Source organism: Triticum urartu, chromosome 7A (assembly GCF_056163025.1).
Source record: "Triticum urartu cultivar PI428250 chromosome 7A, HENAU_Tu73, whole genome shotgun sequence".
In the NCBI taxonomy this organism is placed as follows: domain Eukaryota; kingdom Viridiplantae; phylum Streptophyta; class Magnoliopsida; order Poales; family Poaceae; genus Triticum; species Triticum urartu.
This window is the reverse complement of record NC_141879.1, coordinates 599,080,947-599,100,326: the sequence shown is the minus strand read 5'-3', so window position 1 is coordinate 599,100,326 and position 19,380 is coordinate 599,080,947. Positions and strand designations below refer to the sequence as shown.

Sequence of the window (19,380 nt, the reverse complement as noted above, 5' to 3'; positions counted from 1 at the left end):
CTTCTATTCTTTTGCTTGGATTGGATGGTTCATTTTTGTAATGTCTCATCTCTAGAATAATATTTGGACTTGCATCTGTGTGACTAAATGACTTCCTGTCTTTTCACATGCAGGAACAATGAATGCTAGATGAAAACGAGCATCCAAAACATCAAATGAGTGAATGCTAGACTTGAAGGACTGGCCATAGTGGTACCTGTAGTCTGTTGACTTCTTGAGCATGGTGAGATGATATTATTGTCCAAAACTCCAAGTGGAGCTCCTCCAGTCTCCCGAGCTGACCTACAAAACCGGCGATCCTGCCGCAAGCTGAAATTCTCCTATAAAGTTGCTGTGCCAGGCTCTGACTGTTGAGTTAAACCTTGTCTCGGGTAACTTCCATGCAGCGGCAGCAGTGGAAATTACTTAGTCTAGAAGTAAAATGGTACAGTTGCATGTCGGCAGTAGTAACTTAGCTACGAAGTGAAAACAGCAGCAGCATAGCCGTACACAGCTGCAGGTCGGCAAGTCGGTAAGAAGCCGTAGCTTACTAGTTAAGGTAAGTCTGTGACGTAAGTGCTTAGCTAAGAGCTAGCAGATATTTTAGCCCATAGTCGGTTTGTAAGCACTATATAAGAGGCTGCACCCCACCCGGTTGTAGCATTCCATTCCGATCAAATCAAGGAAACAAGCCACTTCAGTTTCCTCCTCTACTCATAAGTGTACCAGCTTCACTACTAGTGTGTGTGTGTGAGCAGCACCGTGTGCTCTGCTAGTTTACACTAGCTGTAGTTTAGACTTGGTTGATCCTCAGACAACTAGCTACTCGCTAGTTCGGGCCAACAATTGGCATCAGAGCCTCAGGTTATGCCGAAGCATATGCCGAAAGGAGGCGTCGCCGACGACAGCTCCAAGACCGCCGAGCATAGCTCGGCTGAGGACACCCGTGCGGCGGACGCGCTCGCGCTGCGAGGCAGGCCGGGAGGTGAGCTGGGTGCACCATGCTCCGTGCGTGACGTGGGCATGTCCAGCCTCCTTCCCTCTCCTCACGCGGACCAACTACCCCAGTTGGTCGGTCATGATGGAAGTCATCATGGAGGTGCGGCATGTGTGGAAAGCTGTGGAAACCGGCGATGTCAAGTATGAGGAGGACCGGCTGGCGATGGAGGCGATCTTGCGCTCCGTCCCAGAGGAGATGGTGCTCACTCTTGGCGCCAAGGAGACGGCCAAGGAAGCATGTGACACCATCAAGACTCTGCGCATCGGCGTGGAGCGCGTACGGGAGTCGAAGGCCCAGACCTTGCGCCTCCAGTACGAGGAGATCCGGTTCAAGGCCGGTGAACAAGTCGACGACTTCGTCTTGCGACTGCAAAGTCTCGTCAACGAGCTCGCAACGCTCGGAGATCCCATCGACAACAAGATGGTGATTCTCAAGTTTCTCCGCGTCGTCCCCAGGCAGTACAAGCAACTGGCCTGGTCCATTGAGAACTTGGTGGATCTCTCCACCATGACGACCGAGGAGCTGGTAGGGCGGCTGAAGGTCGTCGAGGAGCGCGGCGACGAAGCTGACAACCATGCTGGCGGCGAACTACTGCTCACCAGGGAGCAGTGGGACACGCAGCTTCAGCAGCGCGGCCGCGATGGCTCTTCCGGCAGTGGGGGAGGCGCCCCCACGGGAAGCAGAGGTCGCGGCAGAGGCGGAGGCCGCGCCCAGAGCGGCGGCGGCAACCGCGGTCGCAAGCCAAGCCAGGCAGGGCAAGGCGCTGGCAACGGTGGCAAGTGCCGCTACTGCAACATGCCGGGTCACTGGATCCGGGATTGCCGCAGGAGGAAAGCCGACGAGGCAGCCACGGCAACGACAAACCTCGTCCAACCTGACGTGGACGGTGGGTCGGCGATGATGCTGGCAAGAGTCGAGCCCGTGCAGGAGAGCACATCATCTCTCGCGACCACGGCTCCGACAACCACCCATTCCGTGCAGGAGGCACGGAACCTGTCCACGGGAACCATCACTCCAGTGACAGGCCACACCTCGACAACGACGTTCTCGGGGCCTGTCGACTGGGAGGCGATGAAGGCTCGGGTGTGGGGGAGCCACACCCCAGCGACGGCGTCCCCAAACTCGGGACCCGATAAGGTCGCGCAAGTTGGCGCGGCAACGACGCATATGGCGGACCATGCTCCGACCATGATGCTGGCGACCATCGACTCCGTGCAGGAGCGCACGGAGACTCAAGTCAGCCACACCCCGACAACAAAGTGTTCGGGGTCCACCGTGTTGACGGGAGATGGCTCCCTGACAACGGCATGTGGGTGCGGCTATGTCTTCCTCAACGAGGAGAGAGCCGTGACCACACCCACGCTTGCAGGCGGCAAGCAAAGTGAGGGTTGGTTCCTCAACACCGGCGCCACGAACCACATGACTGGTTCGGTCAACGCGTTCGCGGAGCTGGACCGCTCAATCACCGGGAAGGTGCGGTTCGTGGACGGATCCGTGGTGGAGATCCATGGGCGCGGGACCGTCGTCTTCGCCGACAAAGGGGGTGATCACAGGGCGTTCACGGACGTCTACTTCATCCCGGCGCTCAAGAGCAGCGTCGTGAGTGTTGGACAGCTCGACAAGGGCTGGTTCGACATCGGCATCCGGCGCGGTGTTCTCACCGTGCGCGACCAGCAGAAGAGGCTGCTCATCGAGGTAACCCGCTCGGCAAACCGCCTCTACAAGCTCTTCTTCGACCCGTGCATCCTGTGTGCCTTACCGTGGGCCATGTCTCCGACGCGTGGCGTTGGCATGCCCGGCTAGGACACCAGCACTTCGACGGGTTGCGGAAGATGGCGCGAGGAAACCTCGTTCATGGGCTACCTCACATCGAGCATGCCGACGAGTTGTGCGATGCGTGTCTTGCCGAGAAGCAGCGGCGCCTGCCCTTTCCAGAAAAGGCACGCTATCGGGCGCAGAAACCCCTGGAGCTGGTTCACGGGGACCTCTGCGGCCCAATCACCCCGGCAACGCCAGGAGGGCGTCGCTACATCCTGCTGCTCGTCGACGACTATAGCAGGTTCATGTGAGTGCTGCTCCTCGCCTCCAAGGATGAGGCGGAGCAAGCCATCGTCAAGCAGCAAGCAGCGGCAGAGGTCGAGTGTGGCCAAAAGCTGCGCGTGCTGCGCACGGACCGTGGCGGCGAGTTCATGTCGGCCACGTTCTACAAGCACTGCGACGAGAAAGGGGTGCAACGTCACCTCACAGCCCCTTACTCGCCGCAGCAGAATGGCATCGTCGAGCGGAGGAACCAGACGGTGCTCGGGATGGCACGCTGCATGCTCAAGGCAAAGCAGGTGCCGAGCACGTATTGGGGGGATGCCGTGCTCACGGCCGTCTTCATCCTCAACCGCTCCTTCACAAGGAGCGTCGATGGAAAAACGCCTTACGAGGCGTGGTATGGGAGGAAGCCCGATGTACGCTTCCTCCGCACCTTTGGCTGCGTCGAGCACGTCAAGATGACGCGCCCACAACTGAAGAAGCTCGACGACAGTAGCATCCCAATGGTGTTCATGGGCTACGAGACGGGCTCTAAGGCGTACAGGATGTACGACCCCGTCTCAAAGCGTGTGCATGTCTCGCGCGACGTCATCTTCGACGAAGATGCGCGATGGACTTGGGAGGCGTCGGGGGAGGCCCCGGCAAGCAGCTCCTTCACCGTGGAGTACCCGATGTACTCTAGGACCCCGGGAAGCAAGACCCCGGGAAGTTCCACCCCGGGAAGCCCGGGAGGTGTGGATCCGGGAACCACAACCCCGAGAACACTGTCCCCGGGTACGGTGTCCTCGGACACCCCGACGTCAAGCAAGGTGGATCCCGGGAGGCAGTTCGTAACCCCGCCAACGGCGAGGTCGGAGCTGTTCGACGTCGACGACAGCATTGGCGCCCCCCACAGGTTTCGGCGCATGGGGGATCTCCTCGGCGAGGCTGCGGCAACACAGCAATAGCCCGAGGAAGAGGACGTTGATGACGACAACGTCTTGCATCTGATGGCCGGTGAGGAGCCGGCCACATTCGCGGAGGCCGAGCAAGAGGACTGCTGGCGCCATGCGATGCTGGACGAGCTGGCGTTGATCAACAACAACGCCACTTGGACACTCACCACACTGCCTGCTGGGCACCGAGCCATCGGGCTCAAGTGGGTGTTCAAGGTGAAGAAGGATGAGCACGACGCCATTGTCAAGCACAAGGCGCGCCTCGTCGCCAAGGGCTACGTGCAGCGTGAAGGAGTGGACTTCGAGGAAGTCTTCGCTCCGGTGGAAAGGCTGGAGTCCGTGCGGCTCATCCTTGCCGTGGCTGCTCACCGCGGGTGGGAGGTACACCACATGGACGTCAAGTCGGCGTTTCTCAACGGCGACCTGAACGAGGTGTACGTCTCCCAGCCACCCGGGTTCGTTGCCAAGGGCCACGAGCAGGGCGTGTATCGACTACACAAGGCCCTGTATGGTCCCCGGCAAGCCCCAAGGGCGTGGAACGCCAAGCTCGATGCAAGCCTCGCATCTCTTGGGTTCTCACGCAGCGCTTCTGAGCACGGCGTGTACTCGCGTGGCACCGCGAACACGCTGCTCATCGTCGGCATCTACGTCGATGACCTGGTCATCGCCGGGGCAGAGCCCGAAGAGGTTCGACGCTTCAAGGGAGAGATGCATCATCTCTTCAGCATGAGCGACCTCGGGCTGCTCCGGTACTACCTCGGGCTGGAGGTGAACCAGGAGGGTGGTCGCATCACGATCACGTAGACGGCCTACGCCACCAAGATGCTCGAGCGGGCAGGCATGAAGGACTGCCATGCCGTGCACGCTCCAATGGAGGCACGGCTGAAGCTCAGCAAGGATAGCTCCGAGAAGGCGGTGGATGCTACACTCTACCGCAGCATCATCAGGAGCCTCAGGTACCTCGTGCACACCCGACCGGACATCACGTTCGTTGTCGGGTACCTGAGTAGGTTCATGGAAGCCCCGGCAAGCAATCATCTCGCTGTCGTCAAGCACCTGCTTCGGTACATCGCGGGTACGCTCACGCATGGATGCGTGTATCGTCGTGGCGACGGCGAGAGCTTGGTCGGGTACAGCAACTCCGACCATGCTGGTGACGTGGACTCCCGAAAGAGCACCTCGGGCATACCGTTCCTTCTCGGGAACAGTCCCGTCAGCTGGCAATCGATGAGGCAGAAAGTTGTCGCCGTATCTTCATGCGAGGCGGAGTACATCGCGGCAGCTACAGCGGCTTGTCAAGGCATTTGGCTTGCTCGCCTTCTCGGCGAGATGCTGAATCAGGACACCGTCCCTGCGCTCATCTTCGTCGACAACAAGTCGGCGATTTCCCTCTGCAAGAATCCAGTGCTTCACGACCGCAGCAAGCACATCGATCTCCGCTATCACTTCATACGTGACTGCGTCGAGAAAGGCACGGTGATCGTGGAGTTCATCCGGACTGGTGAGCAGAAGGCAGACATCCTGACGAAGGCACTTGGCCGCGTCCGATTCCAGGATCTGCGCGACAAGGTCGGGATCATCGACACGAAGCTCCTTCGATAAGGTTGAGGGGGAGATTGTTGAGTTAAACCTTGTCTCGGGTAACTTCCATGCAGCGGCAGCAGTAGAAATTACTTAGCCTAGAAGTAAAATGGTACAGTTGCATGTCGGCAGTAGTAACTTAGCTACGAAGTGAAAACAGCAGCAGCATAGCCGTACACAGCTGCAGGTCGGCAAGTCGGTAAGAAGCCCTAGCTTACTAGTTAAGGTAAGTCTGTGACGTAAGTGCTTAGCTAAGAGCTAGCAGATATTTTAGCCCATAGTCGGTTTGTAAGCACTATATAAGAGGCTGCACCCCACCCGGTTGTAGCATTCCATTCCGATCAAATCAAGGAAACAAGCCACTTCAGTTTCCTCCTCTACTCATAAGTGTACCAGCTTCACTACTAGTGTGTGTGAGCAGCACCGTGTGCTCTCCTAGTTTACACTAGCTATAGTTTAGACTTGGTTGATCCTCCGACAACTAGCTACTCGCTAGTTTGGGCCAACACTAACCGTGACCGGATTGTTCATCACCTCCCACGTTGTACAGGGAAGTTACTCCATAGCCTCTAAAGAAGGTACTCCCGGTTTGACGTGCAGTGTGCGGGCTGTCATAGGGTAAGAACTATTATCAGTAGCGTCACACCGACCGCGATGGCTAGTATTTTGAATGTCTTGCTAGAAGTTTTGAAGTATTGATCGGCAAAATGCAATGGATAAAAACCATGGGTAAGCCCTTTCTCTTTTGTTTCAATTATTGATTCTTCTCCTCCGTGCCACTTTGAAGTATTGATTATTCTCCTCCTTGGTCATGTCATTTCCCAGCGTGTCAAAAATGGGCACTCCTGATTTCGCTGCAGGAGGAAAAAAGCCGCGGATGACGCTTGAAGGTGCCGAGGAAGAGGAAGAACTGCAACACCTGTGAATGTTGCCAAAATTTCCCCTTGTAATTGATTGAAGCTGTTACTATAATTTCAGATTATGTATTAGGCATTGTAAATTCCCTTCTAATCCAGTGGGTTTATGTCAGTGAATATGTGAATTCAGATATTGCCATTGTCGTCAAGTATGCATTTCCTCTGTGACGTGACATGTGGTTTGATTTGATACTGGCACCATTTGTGTGGAACGAAATTTGCCAAATTTGGCAAGTATACATGAGTTGCGGCAAGTATTGATTTGCTCTGCAGTGTGACATGAAACTGTTCTGGCATATACAGCAATTGTACTGAACGAAATTTGCAGCAGTTGCAAAATTCAGACAGCAAGTATACATGAGCTGTTGGTAACAGTGATGCATGTATGATTCAGGAAACATGCATTTTGGCGCCTTCTTGATGCGACAAATAAATTGTGCATTGTTGAGGTGTGTACTTTTCTCAAGGGAGTAGAGCACACATATCTGTTCCTCTCCTGAAATACAGTCACTTGGAATAGTTCACAAAAGAATTTCTTGGTGGAATCGTGTGCATGCTATTATTCATGATAATGTTAATAGGAGGAACATACATCAGATGGAAACATAGAAAGAGATCCAATGGCAAATGCTTGCATACATCAGACTGATCAGATCCAATGTTTTTACATGAAACAAAACCCTTGCATTAATTGATCAATTGTGATCATAATGAACACTAATTGATGGCCAAACTAAGAATCTCACTCGCACTACTGAAAAACATGCCAGTGAAATACTCACACTTGCAACCAAGACTACACTAGCACTAGCACTAGCGAGTCTGCTTCCTCTGCTTTGCTCCGCTAAGCAACACTAGCACTGCAGAGTGCAGACTCTGCTTCATCTGCGTTGCTCAGCTATGTAAGACTACCAACAAGGCTGCACCGCTGATGATTTCTTGCTCTAATTCGATCACTTGGCACACATTGTTAGACTGTATAGTCTCTGTAGTTGTATACGTACACATACGTATGATGTAACTTGTACCCCTTCATTATATATATAGTAACTTGTACCCCTTCATTATATATATATGAGATAGGCCACCCCTAGAGGGTTGAGCCGGTTCCCCCAATTCTATTGTCTTACATGGTATCAGCCTAGGTAAACACGCTTCCGCCTAAAACCCTAACCTAGCCGCCGCGGTTCCTGTCATCTGCGCTGCGCCGCCGCTGTCCTTCAGATCACGCCGCCGCCATGTCATGTTGCGGAGAAGAGCATGATACTCCTGCTCCATAGCCTCTCGCCAATGAGGTATACTCAGAGCAGCCTGATATGTACGAGGCTCAGAGGAAGGATCCGCACGAGCAGCAGCCATACAGGCAGCCAACCAAGCAACAGTCCCATCAAGTTGTCGGCAGACAACTACATCTTCTGGCGTGCGCAGGTTCTCCCGCTTCTCGGGAGTCATTATCTCCTGGGCTACGTCGATGGTTCTCTCCCCTGTCCCCCTGCGCTGGTGGATAGCGTGCACGGCCCGGTCTACAATCCGGCACACCGTGTTTGGACAGGGCAGGACCAGGCGAACCTCTCCTCCATCCAGGGGTCGCTCACTTCGGCTGTTGCCGGACTTGTTGTCTTCACCAAGACGTCTCATGAGGCATGGACCATCCTCGAGCGCTCGTTTGCGGTGCAGTCACAGGCTCGTGTCTCCGCGCTTCGTCGCCAGCTTGGTGAGTGTCAAAAGCTGGATTCCACGGCCACCGAGTTCTACAACAAGGTCAAGGGCCTTGCCGACACGTTGGCCTCCATCGGATAGCCCCTCACCGACTCCGAGTTTAACTTGTTCATTGTCAATGGTCTCGATGAGGAGTACGACGCCTTGGTCGAGATCATGAACGAGCGGGGCAACTCGAACCCCATGATGGCGCATGAGGTCTTTTCCCGCCTCCTTCTCACGGAACAGCGGGTCGAGTCGCGCTGCTCCAGGGGCAGTGGGGGCTCCCTCTCGGCCAACGCCGCCACCAAGGGTGGCCGCCCTTCTTCATCATCGAGGACTACTTCGGGGCTGCCATCGCCGCCTACCTCGGCCCCCCTACTACCGCGACATTACCGGGGGCTGGTGGTAAGCGCGTGTGCCGACTATGTGGCGTTGAGGGGAACTGGTCCTCTAAGTGCCACAAACGCTTTCAGAAGAGCTTTCTGGGTCTTGGCAATGATGGCAAGGACACGCGCAACTTTGCGCGTCAGGTGGCCATGGCGGATCGCCCAGTGTCCACCAAGCAGCAAGGGCACACTCAGTCCTACTCTGTTGATCCCCACTAGTACATGGACTCTGGGGCCACGGAGCATCTGACGAGTGAGATGGGCAAGCTCCATACTCGCGAACCCTACCATGGCTCTGACAAAATCCACACTGCAAATGGAGCAGGTATGCATATATCTCATATTGGTCAAGCATCTCTTCTCACTAGGCATGCAAATAGGAGTCTTCAACTTCGTAATGTGCTTAGAGTTCCCTCTGTGACACGTAATCTTCTTTATGTTCCTAAACTTACACGTGATAATAATGTGCTTTGTGAATTTCATCCTTTTGATCTTTTTATTAAGGATCGGGGCACGAGGGACATTCTTCTTAGCGGGCGGTTGTGCCAGGGACTCTATCGTCTGGAGCATCCTGCAGTCGCTCGCGTGTTCAGTGGAGTTTGGGTATCTTCGTCACAGTGGCATGCTCGTCTTGGTCACCCGGCCACACCTATCGTTCGTCATGTTTTGCGTCGTCATGAGCTTCCTAGTGTGTCTAGTAATAAAGATGTAGCAGTGTGTGATGCTTGTCAGCAGGGGAAGAGTCATCAACTTCCTTTTTCGGAGTCTAGTCGTGAGGTGAAACATCCTTTAGAACTTGTGTTTTCAGATGTGTGGGGTCCTGCTCAGACTTCTGTCAGTGGTCACAATTATTATATCAGTTTCGTTGATGCTTATAGTCGCTTTACCTGGCTTTATCTTATTAAACGCAAATCTGATGTGTTTGACATTGTTGTTCAGTTTCAAAAACATGTTGAACGTCTTCTCAAGCACAAAATTGTTCATGTTCAGTCCGATTGGGGAGGGGGGTGAATATTGCAACCTCAACTCCTTCTTTCAGTCGCTTGGGATAGTTCACCGTTTAGCATGCCCACATACACATCAACAGAATGGTTCTGTCGAACGTAAGCATCGTCACATCGTTGAAATTGGTCTTACTCTTTTGGCCCATGCATCGGTTCCGTTTCAGTTCTGGAGTGATGCTTTCACCACTGCATGTTTTCTCATAAACCGTACTCCCACTCGTGTTTTGAATATGAAGACTCCCATTGAGGTTCTCCTTAATGAACAACCTGATTATACCTTTTTAAGGTCTTTGGGTGCGCTTGCTGGCCACATCTCCGCCCGTATAACAAGCGCAAGCTTGAGTTTCGCTCCAAAAAGTGTGTCTTTCTGGGCTATAGCTCTCTTCATAAAGGATACAAATGTCTTCATGTTCCCACCAATCGTGTCTATATATCTCGGGATGTCGTGTTTGATGAGCATGTTTTTCCCTTTGCCAAGCTTCCTGTGTCCACTGTTGAACCACCCTCTTTGCATTCATCCTCTGTTGCAGCTGACCAATTTGATGATGTTGCATACTCTCCTATATTGTTGCCTAACCATGGTGCAGGCACTAGACGTGGGGCTCGTTTGGAAATTTTAGAGGCGTCGTCGCCTCCTTCATCGGCATCACCAGCGGCTCATGACGATCATGTTGAGCCTTTGCATGGCCTCGGCTCTCGTGCCCATGCACGTCCGGTCGATACCCCAGCAACGCATGCTTCTACGCCCCTGGCCTCTGGGCTGGTCTCGCTGCTTCGGCCCGCCATGACTCCCTTGCCAGTGGAGTCTGGGCCGGCATTGCCCGGGCTGGTTCCCTCGCCATGCAGCCCGGCGCTGCATGGCTCCGGCTCGTCGATGCGCCTGGCTCCGCTGGCCTCGGTGCCCCTGGCTCCTGAGCCGGCCTCGCCACTTCGCTCGGCCACGCCAGTCTCATCGCCTCCTCGGCCTTCCTCGCCGGTTTCGCCTGGGCCGAGCACACCGGCTTCCGGTGTGCTCTCACCGGTCCTCTCTGAGGCCTCACCGTCGCCAACCGAGTCGTCCTCGCCCTCGCCGCCTTCATCACCAGAGTCCTCTCCGGCTCCTGTGCCTACTGTGGTCCCTCAACGACCACATACACGGAGTCGCAGTGGTGTTTTCCAGCCCAAACAGCGACATGATGGGACTGTTGCTTGGTTGGCTGCCTGTATGGCTGCTGCTCGTGCGGATCCTTCCTCTGAGCCTCGTACGTATCAGGCTGCTCTGAGTATACCTCATTGGCGAGAGGCTATGGAGCAGGAGTATCATGCTCTTCTCCGCAAGAAGACATGGACTCTTGTTCCGCCACCACCCCGTGTGAATGTCATTGATTCCAAATGGGTTTTCAAAGTGAAGAAGCATTCAGATGGTTCTATTGAGCGCTACAAGGCGCGGCTGGTTGCTAGCGGTTTTCGGCAGCGTTATGGTCTTGATTATAAAGACACCTTCAGTCCAGTGGTTAAACCTACTACTATCAGGCTTCTTCTTTCTCTTGCAGTTACTCGGAGTTGGTCTCTTCGTCAGTTGGATGTGCAGAATGCTTTTCTCCATGGTGTTCTGGAAGAGGAGGTATATATGCGGCAGCCTCCAGGGTTTTCTGATCCTGATCATCCTGATTATCTGTGTCGGCTCACTAAAGCACTCTATGGTCTGAAGCAAGCTCCTCGTGCTTGGCATGCTCGTCTTGCGACGGCCCTTCGTGCTCATGGATTTGCATCATCAGCTGCTGACTCCTCGTTATTTCTTCTCCAGAGGCCTGAAGTCACCATGTATCTGCTTGTTTATGTGGATGATATTATCCTTGTCAGTTCCTCTCAGTCGGCTGCTGCTGCTCTTGTTCGGTCTCTTGGTGCTAATTTTGCGGTCAAAGATCTTGGGCAGCTTCACTACTTCCTTGGTGTCGAGGTTGCTTCTGTTTCCAGTGGTCTTGTTATGACACAAAAGAAGTACTCTTTGGATCTGTTGCAGTGGGCTGGGATGCTTAAGTGCAAACCGACTACTACTCCTATGTCTACTACTGACAGGATTACTGCTGTCGATGGTGACCTCCTGCCTTCTACTGATGCGACACAGTACATGAGTATTGTTGGTGGATTGCAGTACCTGACGATCACACGTCCTGATATCTCTTTTGCTGTCAACAGAGTATGTCAGTATCTTCAGGCACCTCGTGACACTCATTGGTCTGCGGTGAAGCGCATCTTGCGCTACATTCGTTTCACGTTGTCCTATGGTTTGCACATTCAACCGAATCCCTCTGGGGTCATCTCGGCGTATTCTGATGCGGATTGGGCTGGCAGTCCGGATGACAGGCGATCCACGGGGGGCTATGCTGTGTTCTTTGGTTCTACCTTGATCGCCTGGAGTGCTCGGAAACAGGCTACTGTTTCACGTAGCAGTACTGAAGCTGAGTATAAGGCTGTGGCTAATGCAACTGCAGAAGTTATCTGGATACAGTCTTTGCTTCAGGAGTTGGGAATATCTCAATCACAGCCTCCTATTCTTTGGTGTGATAACATCGGTGCTACATACCTATCTGCTAATCCGGTATTCCATGCCCGAGCGAAACACATTGAAGTGGACTATCATTTTGTACGGGAACGGGTATCTCAGAAGCAACTACAGATCAAGTTCATCTCTTCCAAGGATCAACTTGCAGACATCTTCACCAAGCCATTACCTCTTCCACAGTTCGAGACTTGTAGGCGCAATCTTACTCTTCTAGATTCTTTAGGAAGTGGCTAAGATTAAGGAAGGGTGTTAAACTGTATAGTCTCTGTAGTTGTATACGTACACATATGTATGATGTAACTTGTACCCCTTCATTATATATATATGAGATAGGCCACCCCTAGAGGGTTGAGCCGGTTCCCCCAATTCTATTGTCTTACACACATTGGTGGATTTACATCGCTTGAGCATAGCCCCGTCAACGAGCCATCTCGATGAGGTGAGCTTGATAACGCCATGCTTGCTGTCTTGCTTGGAGAAGCTCCTCAGGGGACTTGGTCACGTCGAAGTGATGGATTCAGGGGTCGTTGAATTGCACGATGTCCGCCATCTGCTCCACCTTTCGTCGGGCCTCCGCTCTGCTGCGCTGGATCTCGCGCCGACGGGTGGCCTCTTCTTGGGAGGCAGAGCGAGCCTTGTCGAGGAGAGCCATGGTGAGGCGAGCTTTCTCGATCAGTTCTCGCATGCTGATCTGCGGCTTCGATTGCGTTGCGCTCGCCGGAGATTCGGCGACCTGGTTCTTGATCCCGGAAGGGTGGAGGCACGTCGGACTCTTTGGATCCTTGCCGCTGCTGGGACACGGAAGCTTGCTGCTCTTGATGTTGGCGGTGGCGGTGACCGCGGCATGGAGCTCGCCTCCCGAGCAGGCACCACGTACGCGCTTCGCCCGCGGTTGCTCGTCGCGCACGGATCCGGGGCGCTTTGGCTTCTTGGCAGCCGCGGGGTTCGCCATCAAGGCGGGATGCACGCGCACGCGGGAGGAGTAGGAGTGCAGGTCGGCGGCGGCGGCGGCGCTACGGCGCGGGAGCATAGACGACGGGAGCACCATGGTGCCGCCCATGGTCGCGGCCGTGCAATCGCGAGAGCAACGATCCGGCGTTGGGAGGGAGAGGAAGATGGATGGAGGGAGGCTGACCGGAGGGCGACGTGAGATGGATCGGGATTTGGGGAAACGGGGGCGAGCAAGAAAAGAAAACAGGGACGCGGAAGACAGAGAGGTGGCGGCAAGGAATTTGAATCCGAGTCGGCCCAGGAAGAGCTAAAACGCGCACTTTCGTTTTTGAATCCGAGTCCAAGACCAGGTTGTCTAACATGACATGTTGGAATCTCAGGGATAATGGCTTCCGATTACTACGTGTAGTCGCTCGCTCTGTTAACTTTCTACCTTCAATTCAGAGTTTTTTTTTAGGGAAAAGCCTTGTGGCATTTTATTTAATTTGGAAAAGTGTTACATCAAAGATTACATGAGGTAATAAGAAAGAAGGCATCTCATCTAACCACTCTTCACATATTTTTGAATCATAGCATCGCCTAGCTAGAAAGTGTGCAACTCTGTTTGCTTCTCTCGGACAATGAGCAAAAGAAATATTCGGGATGTCATGGGCAGATGAAAACACTCAGCAAGGGTAGCTGAGTAGGGGCTTCAAATTTCTGTCTCTCCATTATATGCATGTACCAGTTCTTCACAGTCTGATTCTACTTCAACATTCCTGCACCCCACTGCATAAACCAGTCGTAGCCCCAAGCGAAGAGCAATTGCTTCAGGTGATTGTGCACTAAGAGTGTTATGCCTTCAATTCAGAGCTAAGCATCTTAACCAGTAGGGCGCGACATACTTGAGACGAAACGGTTTTCCTTTTTCCGGGTTTTTTTTTGTTTTCCTAAACCGGGTTTTGTTCTGTTTTATTATAATTTTTTCCTTGTTTCTTTTTCCTTTTTTCTGTTTTTTCAAATGCGTGAACTTTTCACAATAAAAAAACAAATTCGTGGAATTTATCTTGAATTTGAGAATCTTTTTCAATTTCTCAAACTATTGTTGTAGCTTTTTCATGAATATTTTTTAAAAATGTGCGAAAATTTTCAAATCCATGAACATATTTTTTTCAAAACCGATAAACTTTTTTTAGTCTGTGAACACTTGGGCCGGCCCCATAGGCGCCCGCCATGAGCGATGTTGTCGCCTAATTCAGGCAAAGCCTAAGCATTTTTTTTATTTTCTATTGTTTTGTTTTTCTTCTCTTTTTTTGTTAATTCATTTTTCTCCTTTTTAAAATTTATTATTATTTTTTAAACCTGTTCAAAAAATTGAAATAATTATTTGGAATACCAAAAAATGTTCTTGTTTTCAAATATTGTTTATAATTTAAAAAATATTCTAGAATTTCATAAATGTTCCTGTTTCCATTTTTTTCCCACCAAGCCGAGGAATGTTTCATTTATAACATTATTTTTAATGTACATTGTTTGCTATTTTTGTTTGAAATTTTCATGGATTGATGAGAATTTGTTAGCAATTTTGAAAAGAATGTTCAAGTTTGTAAAATTTGCATACACAATTTTAAAGAAAACATCGACAAATTTCAAAAAACGGTTAGGACATAAGAAAATGTTCATGTTGATTGATAATGACAAAAATTACAAATAACAGAAGCATTCAAATTAGGAAAAACTACATGCTCACATATGCACATGTCTAGCACACTCTTCTCAACTGGTGTTTTTTTTTTGGACTATGAATAAATAAATGACCCCAACTTCTTGCAATAGTCTGGCACGAACATATCATCCATGACAGATTTAAACAACTTCCGACAACGTTTATACATTGTGGCATGCCCGACCGTTTATCTGCCCCTTTTCACCAAAAAAACCACATACAATGCAAAACTTGTCAAAAATCTAAACAACTTAGTATGATGTCTTGAAGTGGTCATATAAGCTGGTGGAAAAAACCGAAGGCCATCTAACAGATGTCGAAAAACAACTAGTTTTGAAGCGGACCCTTCTGGCCTAACGGAACACCCTCTGTTAAACATGGTATATTTTTGGACATTCTTGAAATGACTTCAACTTTTGCAAGTAGGTTTGGACGACTTTCGACACTGTTAAATTTAGTGTCAGATGTGTGCATTAATCAGGTCCAATGCTATTAAATTTACCAAAATCCCTTGCATCAAAGGATCAACTGTTATTAGGAGGGAACATACAACAGATGAAAACATAGAAATAGAGCTGGTGGCAGATGCTTGCATACATCAGATCCAATGCTTTTACTATCGGAGAACACCCCCCGCGTCGCCCCGCTCGGGCGACTCGGGCGGGATCGCAACCCTAGCCGCCGGGGGCTCCCCGTCCTTCCATTCCTCCCTCCGCCGCCATCAAAGGACGCCGCCGACCTATAGCCTGGGGGCTGACGGTGGTGGCGGGGGCCTTCCCTCTCTCTTGCGCCATGGGGGTGGTGCGGAGCCCCACGACATGTGGTGGAACGGCCAATCTAGCCTTGGCGTGGCATGGCGGGCCTGCTTTCCAGCGGCGGCCGCCTTGGCCTAGGGCGGCGATGGTGGCGGGTGCGACAGCCGGCCCTGCTTCGGGCAACAGCCTTGGCTGCGTTCGGCGGCGGTGGCAGGGTCTGCGGCGACAGACCATCTGACCTCGGATTGGCGGTGGCGGCATGGAGGGCCTGGTGGTTGGGTCGGCATCATGCGTGGTTTGCCCTCCAGACAGATCTGATCTGGCCGGTGCAGCCTGCTCGATGTGCGGCGGCTCAGATCGGCGGCGACCCGTGCACACGATGCTTGATGGAGGTTCTTCGAGCAGATCCGGGTGAAAACCTCGTTCTCGGCTTGATGCCAATACCGACGTTGGCGGCACTCTTTTGTGTATTACCTTCTTGAAGGCATCGCCGTGGAGAAGCTCCAGACCTCTATCCGCTACCTCCGGGGGAAACCCTAGATCAGTAGATCGGATGACGGCGGCATGTTGGTGTCGCTTCCTCCTTGGGGGCGTCATTCTTGGAGGCGTACACGGGATAGAGGGACCAGTGGGCGGCTTTTTTGGTGGAGCGGTGCTTCATCCTACACATTGATGACGACGGATCTCGGCGGTGTGGCGCAGTGGAGACTCGGCGCCCGATGTGCAGTGATGGACTCGCGCAGGAGGAGGTAGTTGTCTGGCGTCATGGTGGCGTCGATGGCAGAGTGGCCTGACAAGGCACAAGCATGAATGTCTGCTCTGAAGACGGACCTGTGAAAGATGGCGGCGACGACATACGTGAGTGCGTCAAACCAGTTTATGCCCCAGACCCGGTATGTGGCTCGGGTGGGGATTCTGGCTTTTGATGATAGGCTATGGTGAGTGGTCTGGGTATTTGGCCCAGCTATAAGAGTAGTGGCATATGTTGTCAAGACGACGAATTCAGACATATTGTTGTAATACTTTGTAAGGTCCTCGAGAATAATCAATAAAGTGACCGCATGCATCTCCCAGATGTAGAGGTCGGGGGTCATCCTCCTTTTCTAAAAAAAATGCTTTTACTATCTAAAACGGTCCCTTGCATTAATTGATCAATTGTGATCATAATGCACACTAATTAATGGCCAAATTCAGAATCTTACTCGCACTACTGGAGAACTTGTAGCTACACACTTGCGACTAGATTACATAGTTGACAACTTGTATCTTATCCATCCCTTCCTTTGCTTCCTCTGATTTTCTCAGCTACTGGAAAACCGTTGACTCTGCTTCCTCTGATGTAAGACTACCACCAAGAAGCTTGCACTGCTGATGATTTCTTCCTCTGCTTCGATCACCTGAGCACTCATCCATGGAATTTGCATCCGTGGATCTGTCCAGTAGTACAACGTATTCGTTCCGATGGACGGGAAAGGTTTCCCCTTCTCGGCGGCTGCCATGCGTCATTGGTTGGGGGGCTCCCGGTTCTTCTCTTCAGTGGTCGATGTGTCTGCCTCATCTCTCCTCTATCTTTTTGTTGGCGTGCCGCCCCGTACCTTGCAGCTATACCCGGTGGCTTTCCCGCTACGCTCTGGTGTCCAATATCTTTGGCGATGTGGTCGAGTTGGCATGCTCTCTTTGTCAAGGTGATCGCTCTCTAGGGCTACTCCGGGTCTTCAACACCTCTCTTTCTCTCAGGTGAGCATTCCTCATGTCTGACGGTTCGGCGCCTTTTGAGCCAAAGCGAGAGGGTAGGGTCCGTATGCGACATGAGTACATAAAGGTGTCGCCGATCTTCTTTTTCCGGATGTCACCCTGATCAATACCGCATCTATGTTTCCTAGGCAATGCTTCTTCGTGCCTCCTTTGCTCAAATTTCTCGTGCCAAGTGTAGCAGTCTTCGCTTTGCTAGTAGTGATTTTATTCCTTTTATGTTTAGTGCTAGTTTTAGTGTAGATTTAGAGCAACTCCAATCGGGCGACCCATTTCGTCCGCCCATGTCTGTTTGGGTCACCACGGACAAAAACGATGGCCCAACGCGCCGACCCATTCCCAAAACCCATCCGCTTCGCGTACCTGTGGACCCATTTCCAGCCCAAATTTGGGCTTGAAATGCGTCGGCACGGACCACTCGTCCCCTCGTTGTCCATCGCGGCCCCACATGTCGGCCGACCAACAACCCCAAGTGGTCATAATTAATGCGACCACCTACCGAGGGCCCACCTGGCAGTGTGTGGAAGTGTCATATGCCCGTCCTTTTTAATGGTCGTGTGCGGCGGGGCCGGCCTCATACACTCCCCGTCCACATCTAGCCACCTTTGCTCCCTTGCCGGCGACCAAAAAACCCTAGCCAGCTAGCCAGCCAAAAACCCTAGCAAAGCCATGGGCATTTTCAGCGGGAAGGGAGGCAGGAAGGGGATGTTCAAAGCTAGAGCGAGCTCTTCCCACGGGCTCCCTCCTCCACCTCCGCGCGGCTAGAAGTGGCACGCCACCGCGGGAGCGAGAGCGGTTGTACATCCCAGTCCACCAGGCGCTGGCACTAGGAGTACCGCCAACCCCTACCGTATCCGGATGTGAACTTGCCGCACGGCTGGCATCTGGACCCGCGTCACATCCCCATCCCGGCGGCTCCGCGGTCTACGCGGGCACACATAGAGGAGGTTTCCTGGTGGCGCAAGCTCCTTACGCCAGAGCAGCGCGCCATGCATGCCTACACGCCAGACTCTCCCAACTGGGAGCGCTGGTTTGCGCTAGAGCACGATGAGGAGCGCCGCCTCGGTGCCAACATCGACCACGGCGTTCCACCACCGCGAGTAAAGCCAGAGGAAGAGCAGGCGGAGGTGGAGTACCAAGCCGCCCTTGAGCAGGACCAGCAGCACGCGCTGGAGGTGAGCCGGCTTGAGGAGGATGCCCATTGGGATGGGCTAGAGCAAGCCCTTGCTTTGTCCGCGACGGGGGACTCCATGCACACACCCCTGTTCGTGCCGCCACCGCTGCCGGCGCTGCCCCTCGTCGAGCCCAAGGTCAAGCCGGAGCCGAAGCCGAAGCGCGAGCCAACGCCCACACAGAAGCGGTCGCCGCCGCCCCCCACTTGGCCCGAGGAGTCCTACTCGTGGACCAGCGAGCTCCGCGAGTGGGTGAGCGTGCCTCCCTACTACTTCACCTCCACAGCGGCCCACCTTGAGCGTGGGAAGGTGCATTGGATCGTGAAGGAGGGGCCCGACGCCGAGCAGTAGATGTGCCAGGAGCAGCAGCTGCGCCGCGAGGAGGAGAAGGAGCGCACCCGCCTCGCCGCAATGCCGCCGCCGCAACAGACGCCGGAGGAGGCTTCCCTGGAGGCCTATCAAGCCGCGTTCGATTGGGCTGGGCCGCCTCCCGTCTTCATTGACCTCACCGGTGGCTACGATGATGACAAGGGCAAGGGCAAGGGTAATGCGGTATACTAGGGCAGCGTGCGGGCGTTTATTAGAGTTTTTAAATGTTTACTTATGCTGAAATGGACTTTAGCCGGCGTTTGACCGACCATTTATGTATAATTATGCTTAATTAAAGTCAGTTTTGTCGACGTCGACAAAAATGGGCATGCCTCCCATTAGGTGCACCTACCAACCCAAATGGAAAACACACGTTCACCTGGCCGATCCAAACAGAAGAAAAGCGGACAAAGCGTGCGTCTGTTTGGGTCAGCGCGCTAGAGTTGCTCTTATAAGCTTCTCAGGGTGTCCTCTTGTATCCTTCGACTGTTTGTTGTCTTTTTCAGTGCTTGTAATGATGGCTTTCGGTGATCTCTGACGGGTTGATGGTTTCATTAATTCAAAGCCATGCTTTTCTTTACCTTATTT

General features: G+C 52.8%; 1 protein-coding gene and 2 pseudogenes across 1 annotated transcript; 2 read left to right on the top strand and 1 right to left on the bottom strand.

Moving 5' to 3' along the window:
- The first annotated feature begins 91 nt into the window (after window positions 1–91).
- LOC147960612 (uncharacterized) lies at window positions 92–6,601 on the top strand. The gene is made up of 2 exons (XM_087536158.1): window positions 92–6,264; window positions 6,361–6,601. The coding sequence occupies exon 1, from the start codon at window positions 1,058–1,060 to the stop codon at window positions 2,780–2,782; it is 1,725 nt and encodes a 574-aa protein (XP_087392284.1). The 5' UTR covers window positions 92–1,057; the 3' UTR covers window positions 2,783–6,264; window positions 6,361–6,601.
- On the top strand, window positions 4,795–5,556 carry LOC147960613 (secreted RxLR effector protein 161 pseudogene; annotated as a pseudogene).
- Window positions 6,602–12,506: 5,905 nt separating the features above from the next.
- LOC147960611 (uncharacterized) lies at window positions 12,507–13,156 on the bottom strand (annotated as a pseudogene).
- Between the last annotated feature and the right edge of the window lie 6,224 nt (window positions 13,157–19,380).

Excerpts from the sequence above, each read along its gene's own strand:
- LOC147960612 (XM_087536158.1), top strand. The coding sequence starts at position 1,058 with ATGATGGAAGTCATCATGGAGGTGCGGCATGTGTGGAAAGCTGTGGAA.